This window comes from Cynocephalus volans, chromosome X (genome assembly GCF_027409185.1).
Source record: "Cynocephalus volans isolate mCynVol1 chromosome X, mCynVol1.pri, whole genome shotgun sequence".
NCBI classification, from domain to species: domain Eukaryota; kingdom Metazoa; phylum Chordata; class Mammalia; order Dermoptera; family Cynocephalidae; genus Cynocephalus; species Cynocephalus volans.
Window position 1 is genome coordinate 147,569,425 of NC_084478.1, and position 10,526 is coordinate 147,579,950.

Consider the following 10,526-nt stretch of genomic DNA (forward strand, 5'->3'; position numbering starts at 1 on the left):
GGCCAGCCCGCAGGCCCCGGGAAGCCCCACGCCAGGGCAAGCAAGTGGGAAGGCTCAGTGAGGAGCCAAGCCGGGCGAGGAGGACAGGCTCGGCTGAGCCGGGCCGGAGCTGCCACGACCTGAGAAAATGGAGGCAGCCCTGGGGCGGTGAGTGGCCGGGTGATGCAGGCGGAAGCCGGGTGGGCGTCAGCCTCCCGAGCAGGGCCGGGTCGGGGGTCACTCACAGGGCTGTGCCAGGTTGGGAGCTCACTCTCTGCCTCTGGTTTGTCACCTTCCCCGTTCTTGGTTCCCGCCTCCTCGGGCTGCTCGCTTGGTCCCACGGCGCGGCTCAGGCACTCCCAGGAATCTTCTTTTATGCCGGCCTGAAACCTCAAATCATGAATAGGGCAGCTGGCTGCCGTCAGCGTGGCCCCGGCCTCCGGGATCCTGTCTGCATCCACAGCAGCTCTGGCGCCATGTTCCCTGTTTAGAGACTCGCTTTTTCAGCTAAGAAACAGTTCTTTTCCTGCTCCATACTTCAAAGCTGTTGCCTGTAAATGAGGCGGCCTCTCCTGCCGAGGGCAAAGTGGCGGTCAGCCCCCACGACCGGCCACCAGCAGCGGTCCTCCCTTAAGAGATGGCAAGAGGAAGGTCCACAAGTTTCCCAGCTGCCTAAGGCCCAGTGGCCACCTTTTCCACCTCAGCTACTCGGCGCCAGCTGCCGCAGCCTGAGATTTACTTTTTAAAGGATCTCTTTGGCTGCTTTTGAGAGAAAGGACAGAGGCAATAAGAGGCCATAGGAGGATCAGGTGGGTGGCCAATGCAGCCTGTTGTTTAGGCTAGAGATGGTGGCAGCTTGGACTTGGGGTGTGACCACAGAGATGAAGAGAAGTGGGAGGATTGGGAGGATCAGTTGAAGGTGAATGGACAGACCTTGGTGACAGAGTAGATGTAGGAACTGAGGAAGAGAAGGAGGTGTGAGGAATTAGTCCCAGGCTCCGAGCTTAGACCACCATGGGAATGGGGTGCAATTTAGGAGGAGGGAGAGATCATAGGGCCTGGAGGGAGGGGCACATCTAAACTGAGGAGTCTTGCTGGGACCTAGTTAGGTGCCTCAAGACAAAAGTGCCCCAATGACCCCTTCCAGGAGCAGTGAAGACGTGGTGGGCCTGGTGGAGCGAACCCTCTGCCTGAGAGGGGCGGCCCAGGCTGTTCATGAGAAAAGTTCTGTGTGTGGAGTTGGTGCTGTGGAGAGGCCAAGGAACCGCGGTGTCACTAAGGCTTCTGTGCCTGCGCGTTGGGCTCCGTTGCTGGGAGCCAGGAGAAATGCTCTCTGGGCAGGATACATGTTTTTATCCCACAAGTAATAACATGAGAAATTACACGTAAAAGAGTCCAAGCTGTCGAGATGTATATGGAGTAAAATGTGGACTCTGCCACCTCTGATTCAATAGCTTGGTCCTCGGTGACACCCCCCAAAGCCTGTTGTGACCTTTGTCCAAGATAAAACTCACATCACATAAAACCCTGGCTCTTAAAGTATGTAATCCGGTGGTTTTTCATACATTCCCTAAGTGGATCTTATGCTCCCTGAGGTTTGCTGCTGACTAGCCCAAGGCAAGTTCACCCTCAGGGCAAATGAGAGTCTCTGAAAGTGCAGCAAACTCTTGAGAGGTGGTTCGGTGCAGTGTGACTTGACACTGACATCACTGACAGTGGGTCGCACTGGGAAGAGAAATGTCCTTTGTGGGCCTGCAAGAGGGCACACTTTTATATTTTACTCCATATAAATCTTGACAGCTTGAACTTTTTGCATATAAGAATTCATGTTATTACTTTTGCGACAAAAACATAGAGAATACAAAAGAAATCACTGTGATAATTGAAGGCATCGTTGAGAAATAGGGAAGTGAACATGTTTCAGTCCTGGCTATGCAGCCCCATCACTGTGGGATATAGGGCAAGTCCATTTCCTTTTTGGGCGTCAGTTTCCCTATCTTTACTATGAAGAAAAATTTCCACTGCCTTTCTGCTCTGAAGGGCAGGACTCTGTGAGCCTAAGGATGTCATCATGTGTCCCAAGTGTCCCATGTGCCTTTTCTGTCCCTAATGCATCTTCATCCCCTCCACACTCCCAGGAGTTCAAATGGTCCCTGTGAAGCGGATGGAGTAGGGAGAGCAGGGAAAGACTGTGTAGATGACTTTAGCAGTGAGTTTATGAGTTTATTTATTTATTGTATAAAGTTAAGGTGCACAAAATGATGTTTTGATATACATACCCATAGTAAAGGGGCGCAAGCACCAAGCTTGTCACTAGAAGGGGATGTGAGGACAAAAGGGCCTTCTAAGAAAGTGAGATAAAGGATGGAAGGTGGGATAAGTGCATGAATTGGCCTTGTAGGGGCAGAGGCAGTTCATCCATTGCCAGCGGGCCAGAGCAGAGAATAGGGACACAGGCACAGACAGTGAGTAGGTTTGATGGTGGGAGGATGACGTGATTCTCAGCCAGTTGCACGTGTTTTCTCAGTGAACTATGGGGCAAGGTCATCACCAGGGATGTTGGAAGTTTGAGGAGAGAAGAAGGGGTGAAAGAGTACTTCTGGAGAGAGGGACGAGGAGTATAATACCAGGGAATTGGCCACCAAATTTCAGCAGGCCCGCGCTAGGGAGAGATGGCCCCCGACAACATTCAGCTCTTCAAGCACAGCTGGGAAGCAGGCTAGTCCTGTGGAGTTCAGAGAGGCAGGGGGCTGTAGACACACAAGGGCACTGGAGGGAGAGAGAGGCAAAGGAACTAAAGGGGTTGTTAAGGGAGTGTTTATAGGGCTGGATGGTGCATCTAACTGGATAAACAAGAAGGGCATGGCGTGTGTATGGGTGAGCAGGTGCACGCCTGTGGATGGTCAATGGATTCATGGACACTTTGGGGAACTTCAGAGTCTTTGAAGCTTTTTCTCCTGTGTCATTAAATAAGCAGCAATTCCAGGAGCTCAGGAGTGCTCCACCAGCTATGTGCCCTTGGATGCTGAGGTTGGCTTTGGCTTTTCCTGGTTAAAACACCAGACTACCTGTATGCTGCATTTCCAACTGGGTTCTCTCCACACACTTTGTTGTATTATAGTAATTTTTGTAAGTAGGCATCCCTCAGTATCTGGGGGGATTGGTTCCAGGACACCTCCCACCCCCACCCCACCCCACCCCCATACCCAAATCCACTGATGCTCAAGTCCCTTATATAAATGGCATAGTATTTGCATGTAACCTATGCACATTGTAAATGCTTTGGGGAATGAGTTAAGGAATAAAACCTACAAACAAAACACAAACATATCTATGGGTAGCATTTGATCCCCAACCCAAGACCAAAACAGAAATGCAAAGCCAGATAGTGATCCTTGAGATCCAAGACCAGAGGCCCCATGCCATGGGAGCCCAACCCCTCCCCCAGCACGAAGAGCCAATACATTACAAATAAATGGTCTTTTTATTGTGTGTCCATGAAAACAAAGTCAGGGTGGCCTTTGGCCAACAAGGTGTCAATGAACAAGAGGCATGCATGACAACAACCGTATTCTCCTCGGGAATGAGTTCTTTCCCTCCCAGGCCTTAAGGGTCACACGCAACCAGGGACAGGAGGCTCCAGAGGAAGGCAAGCCCAGGACCACCATACACTGGAGGGCCTGAGTCTGCTGCCTCCCTGGCAGGACAAGGCAGGGAGAACAGACACTGCCTCGGGTTAGGCCCAGCCTCCCAAAGCTAGAACACACGAAAAACCCCCACCCCACCCCCATCAAACACTGCTGAAGAAGTCAGCCAGGACTTCTGAGAAGAGCTGGCTCTGAAGCCAAAAACCCTCAGGGCTCCATCCAGAAGGGGTTGCCCTCTTGAAGCTCCCAGTAGTAGTAAACAAAGAGTAGGATGGCATTTAAGAGCAGGAAAAGCAGCAGCTGGCCCCAGAGCGGGACCCTAAGGGCCTGCTTTCCTGGCTGGATGGTGTATCGGGTGAGACATGAAGGGCAGGAACATGAAGATGAGGATAAAGAGGAGGAGGATGAGGATGTAGGATAATAGGACAGGTCCTGGGAGCTTTTGGAGATGCTGGAAATGCAGCTGTAGTGTGCGACGCTCTGGTAGGCACTGTCCAAGCCGTACACGGGGTGTTCCCTGAGGCAAAAGAGGGGAGCAAGTGGCCCAGGAGAGCCTCGGCCCAGAACCAGCCCCGTCCCTGGGCCTCTCCACTACCCACCTATCCTTGCTGTCCTCTTCGGAAGAAGATAAAAGACTGTCATCTTGAATCTGCAGAAGGAAGTCAGGGTGAGAGAACTGGTTGGTGGGATCACCATGGCCCTATCATATCCCTCAGTCCGAACTTCCTTGGTCAGCCCACTCAGACTATTACTTAAAGGCCAGGGACCTGCCCCTTCCAGAACCTCCTGGGTTGCCGGCCTTTTGACTGTGGGGCCTTGCCACTCGCTCAGTGACTGTCCTGGCTGCCTGTGCCCCAGCACCCTCCTTTCTACCCTAAGGATTCTCAGAAAGAGCATGAGCCTAGATCTCAGACCAGGGTCCAGGCCATGTGCCGTCCCATGCACTCTAGTCAAATAGTTCTCACGGCTCCCTAAAGTAGGGCCCTGACCAAACAGGTGTCTGCTGACCCTAGCTCTCCCTGGAGAATGAAGGGTGCACCCAGTGTCCCCCCTCCTGCACTGTATTTGCCCAAACCCAGCTATGGTCCCCTCAGGTCGGATCAAAGTACAGGATGCCTGACAGCCAGCTCGCCTGGTGGTTGAAGGTGTCAGCATTTGAGAGCAAAGTCACCGGCTGGTGGAAGTCCTTGGATGTACCCACAGAATCGGCCTCCCTGGAAGTCCTGGCGGTCAGGTAACTCTCCTCATAGTTCTCGTCATTACAGCCTTAGGAAGGTGGCCATGGTTAGCAGAGGAAGCATCGGTGTCCCCTGCCTGGCCCATTGGACCTAATCTGAATCCCATTTCGGGCTGCTGAGGGGTGGTGGGTGTTGGGGCCTCAGGTTCTCTCTGAGACCGGAGTCCCTGACGGAGTGGGCTGCAGGTATCAGGGTGCCCACCCCATCCCTTCCTTACCCTTGCTCTGGTCAAGTGAGGTATCCTCTTTCTTGGGCAGATTGTACATATCCGAAGAGCCCTCGAGTTCTGAATCCAAGTCTGAATGGGGGAGGGGGAACAGTCCATGTGCCCCCCCCCCCCAGGCTTTCTTCCCTTCTCTCCAGTGCCCCAGTCGGCCAACGCCCTTGCCACACACTCCCGACCCATCCTCCCCGTCGCCCATGCCCCGTTCCCATCCCATGGGCGGCCAGGCGGGCCTCTGGGGCTGGGTCTCACCGGAGAACCGATAGGAGGAGGCAGACGAGTTAGAGGGCGAAAGCCTCCTCCGCCTCTGGGTCATGTACTTGAAGATTTCCTCTTTCAAGAGATTGTCAGTGGAGCCTGGCCAGACACGGGGCACAAGGCGGTCAGGGGTATGGGCCGGAAACCTGGGGGAGAGCGCAGTGGGGACACGGGGAACGAGTGCGGGGGAAGGAGCGGGACGAAACGCGGGGAGCAGGGCCCGGGAGGTGACCCGCCTGCCGCCGGCCGCCGCGTACCCAAGACGTTCCTGGGCGGGATGTATTGGCACGGCAGGGCGGCCTGCTCCGGGTCCGACACAACCGCAGAGTCGTCCATGGCGGGCGCAGCAGGCACCGGGAGGCGGGAGGCGAAGGCCTGCGGGCGGCCCGGACCTGTCAACACAAGCCTAGCAACGGCCGCCTAGCAGCAGGGCGGGGGCAGCGCGAGCGCCTGGGGAGCAGCCGCGCTGGCGTCATGGTGGCGTCACGCGTGCGTCACAGTGGTGGGAGTGGGCGGGGCTGTGCTGCGCGCCGGGGGGCGGGGCTAGAGAGCCCAACGTCCCCAAGGGGGGCAGAGGCTGCAAGGCGGTGAGGGGCGGAGCCTGCACGAGCCAAAGGGGCGCAGACCGGTGTGGCCGTGGGAGTGGGGCGGGCACGGCGTGCGGCGACGTCACCTGCTGGGGCGTTTAAGCTGGACCGAAGAGAGGGACAGGACCTGCTGGAGCCGAGCCGGCAGACACTGGCCAGGACAGGGGAACGGGTGGGAAGGGCGCGCTTGGGGCAGTTCGGGTCCCTGAGTCTCTTGGGCTTCCCCTGTCCTTGCATCTCTCCGCCCCCTGCCGTCGCTCCCTGTCCCCGGTCTCCAGGTCACTGGTTCGAATCCCCAAACCAGACAACTGCCCCCCACCCAAAAAAAAAGAAAAAAAGAAAAAAAAAAAAAGGAACAGAAACTGAAAATGTAAGGACTGAGAATTTTCACAAATTAAAGTCAGGCACCAAACTACATATCCAGGAAGGTCAGAGAATACCAAGCATGTTAAGTGCACAGAAAGCTACACCTAGGTACATCATGGTCAAAGTACAGAAAATTAAAGTTTAAAAAAAAATCCAGAAACAAGACGGAAGCGGGGGAAAGCCTTACCTGTACAAGAACAAGGATAAGAACTACATCCAACTTATCCTCAGAAAGCAGACAAGCAAGAAGAGAGTAGGGTGAAATGTTTAAATTGTTCAGAGAAGAAAGCCAAACCTAGAATTCTTTACCCTGCAAAATTATCCTCCAGATATGGAGGCTAAATAAAGGCCTTCTCAGAGAATAGAAATTAAGGGAATTTGTTGCCAGTATCCTGCCTTGAAAGACGTGTTAAAAGTCCTTTAGACAGAAGGAATATGATACAGGTCAAAAACACAGATGTACATAAAGATAGGAAGACTATCAAAGAAGGAATAAGTGAAGGTGAAATAAAACCTTTTATTTTCCTAATTCTTACAATAACTGACAGATAATACTTTGTCCAGAATAATAGCTAAATGTAGGCAATTATGCATGATTTGTTCATATCATATGCATGGAAAATCTGTTATACGTATGTATTTTGCCTATATCTGCTTATACATAAGTGAAGTGCATGGCTGTGGAACAGGTTGGAAGATTTAGTATTCTATAATTATACACAGTGCTCACACACGCCATGAAGTGGTACAGAGTCATTGAAAGTGGACTTGCGTTAGTTGTAAGTGTGTATTACCAACTCTAGGGCATACACTAAAAAAGGTAGCAAAGGAAGTACAAGAAATATACTAAGAGAGGACAGATAATGGAATCATATAAACCACAAAAGGCAGTTAATAGTGGAAGACGAAACTAAGAACAAAGAACAGGGCCAACAAATAGAAAACTAACAGATACGGTAGATATTTATCCACCTCTATCAGTAATATGAACGGACTAAGTACACCAAATACGCCTTATATATGAATGGACTAAATACACCAATTAAATTCAGACATCGTCAGAGATGATCACAAAACAAGATGCAATTATATATTGTCTCCAAGAAATCCAGTTTAAATATAAAGAAATGTATTGATTAAAAGTGAATGAATGGAGAAAAATATACAATGCTAACACTCATCAAAAGAAAGCAGGAGCAGCAATTTTAATTTCAGACAGAGCAGACTGCCAATCAAGGAAAGTTATCAGGGATAAAGAAGGGCATTACGTAGGGATAAAGAAGGGCATTACGTAAGGATAAAGGGGTTCAGTGCTCCAAGGAGACATAACAATCCTTAATGTGTAAGCACTTGACCACGTATCACATTACATGGCAAAGACTGATAGAACTGTAGGGAGACAGAGATGAATCCACTATCTTAGATGGAGACTTTAAACGCCTGTATTAGAGGTGTCCAGACCCAGCAGGCAGAAAACTGGGAAGGACATAGCTGAACTCAACAACACCAGCAATCAACTGGATATAATTGACATTTATAGAGTGCTGCATCCAACTACAACAGCATACACAGAACAGTAAAGATCTATGCTCTCAGCAAGTTTAAAGTATACAGGACAGTATTGTTAACTATACTCAAAGGGTACAAAGTCTCAGTTATTCAATATGAATAAGTTCTGGAGATCTAATGCACAGCATGGTGATTATAGTTAACAACAGCCATTGTTAACTACTGTACAGTTAACAACAGCCATTGTTAACTATTGTATAGTTAACAACAACCACTCTTTTACCCTCAAAATTCTTACCTCGTAAATTTGAAATTTGAATTTACAACTCAAATTTCTTCTTTCTTTCTTTCTTTTTTTTTTTTAAGATGACTGGTAAGGGGATCCTAACCCCTGACTTGGTGTTGTCAGTTCCACACTCTCCCAAGTGAGCCAACTGGCCATCCCTATATAGGGATCCGAACCCATGGCCCTGGTGCTTTCAGCACCACACTCTCCCAAGTGAGCCATGGGCAGGCCCCTCAAATTTCTCATTTCTTGATGGAACAATGAGGAAGTCCTGTAGATGTGTAATGGTACCTAGGTAATATATGGATAGAAATAAAAAGAAATATCCATAAGTATTTGGTGCTAGGATGATGAAAATCATCCTTCTCGATTCTAAATCCTTATTTCCTTTAGGAATAATTAGTTGGCTATAAAAGTAAGTATGATGCTGTGGGCTGAATATGTACCCTAAAAGTTCATGTGTTGGAGACTTGATCTCCATTAGGAGGGTGGGAAATCCTATAATGGTAATTGAGACGTGAGGCCTTTAAGAAGTGATTAGATTGTGAGGACTGCACCATCACTAGCGAGGTCACAATTTTACTAGAGATAACTAGAAACACCTAGAGAAATAGTTGGTTCTATTCTTATATCTTGCTGATGTAAGGCATTGGTTATATAGAGACTAGTTGTATGTAGATAGCTAGTCATACTGAAAAAAAAAGTGAGGTAACCAGCATTAATATTTTAAGTGAGTAAATTTAAAATGAGTTTCTTCTAAAATCTAACATTTTACATTTTTTTCTCAGAAAAACAAGTACTGCAGATATGAAGTAGTACCTATGTAACCAGTTTGCTAGCAGTAAGTAGAGATAAGAAGGACAACAGGAGGAAAAGGGCTCAAAACCTTTAACTCTAACTGTTTATCTCATGTTGAAATATAGTTTTGTTCCTCTATATAATTAATGGTTTCTCGCTAATAATTTATCTGTAGTTAACTATTTCAAGGGAGGGAGTAGAAAACAGTACCGTGCTCTCAACTCTAGCTTCTTCTATCTGCCTGAAATAATGTGTTAGTGATTAACACAATCAAGCAGTACTTAAACTAATTTATTAGACATAATTTCTAAAACAGGTTTATACCTAGGCTTTTGAAAATAATAAACAGTCTTGTCTGATCTAAATTCTTATGTTTTCATAATATTGACTTAGTACAACTGATAACTACTAAACAAACTAGTTGAAGACAGAAAGCTGAATATCACATTCTATTCAACTCCAAATTCTCGCATTTTGTTGAACTGAGGGAGTATTACAGATGGGTACTGCTCCTTGCAAAACTAGTTAACTAGAGATGAACAGAAGCAAATAGAATAAATAGGAGAATGGAAGCAGAAAACACACATTTCTCAAGTCTCAGTTGTTATTTCTTATTAAAACAACGAGTTAATACTCTACAGAGATGTTGTAAATATGTAAGTAGTTAACAAGGCATAACTGGAGACAATTAGAATAACTAGGTAAAGGACAAAAGAAGAAATATTAGATTTTTCTCAAGTATAAATTATTAATTCTTGTTTGATAGTGTGTTAGCTCTGTCTATAGATCTCTCTATCTACCTGTCTATCTACCTACCTGTCAACTTCCCTAACTGGCTGTATCCAGGTAATTAGTTTACTAGGAATAAATAACAGTAACTAGAAAAACTAGTTGAAGACAGGAATTGAAAAATCGTTCTTCTTAACACTTCTTATTTATTGTTGGGAAAATGAATTAGTACTAAAAGCAAGTCATGCTTCCCAAGTCAGTAGTAAATGCAGACAATATGAATAAGAAGTGAAATGCAAGGAGTAGAAAAATATTCTTTGCAGATTAATTTTGTTGTTGCTGTTGAACTAATAAATTAGCTCTAGTTTACTGGGTTTTTCTATGAAACGTGTTAAAAAAAAAAAAAAAAAAAAAAAACAGCCAGCAAACATTACAATAACAAGGGAAGCCTGAACCTAAAAGTCATGTTCTTTTCCACTCTTAATCATTAGTTCTCATTGGAATAAAAAAGAAAAAAATTAGAAGAAGAGATGATGCTGAGTGTTACCTAGGAAAAAAGTTGTGAGGGCTAACTGGGGATAAATTGAATAAATATGGGATGCCAAGCAGTGTTGCTTTGCCTCCCACAGATTTGTCACCCCTTTTCCCCTGGGTGAGGGAGCTGCCAACGATTACTCAAAGCCCATCTTTTCTGAGCAGTGAGAAGCCCCGAAAAGTGGTTAATCTCCCAGAACCCTCAAGAACCAAGTATTCCTTCCATTTGGGAAATCAACCACGAGTTGGGGTTCTCTTCACGCATTTATTCTCCAGACCAGGAAGTTACAGGAAGAGTACATAGGTGGGGTTTTTGCTAAGTATAGTTAAACAAGTTTAACAATAGAAGCTCGTAACTTTCAGTAAGACAAG

At 47.4% G+C, this 10,526-nt stretch overlaps 1 protein-coding gene across 1 annotated transcript; it reads right to left on the bottom strand.

The window, feature by feature from the left end:
• Positions 1 to 3,833: 3,833 nt before the first annotated feature.
• LOC134367498 (emerin-like) lies at positions 3,834 to 5,681 on the bottom strand. Its single transcript, XM_063084240.1, has 6 exons — positions 5,603 to 5,681; positions 5,340 to 5,444; positions 5,082 to 5,162; positions 4,759 to 4,892; positions 4,226 to 4,275; positions 3,834 to 4,143 (listed from the first exon to the last, which is right to left on the bottom strand). The coding sequence occupies exons 1-6, from the start codon at positions 5,679 to 5,681 to the stop codon at positions 3,834 to 3,836; spliced, it is 759 nt and encodes a 252-aa protein (XP_062940310.1).
• Between the last annotated feature and the right edge of the window lie 4,845 nt (positions 5,682 to 10,526).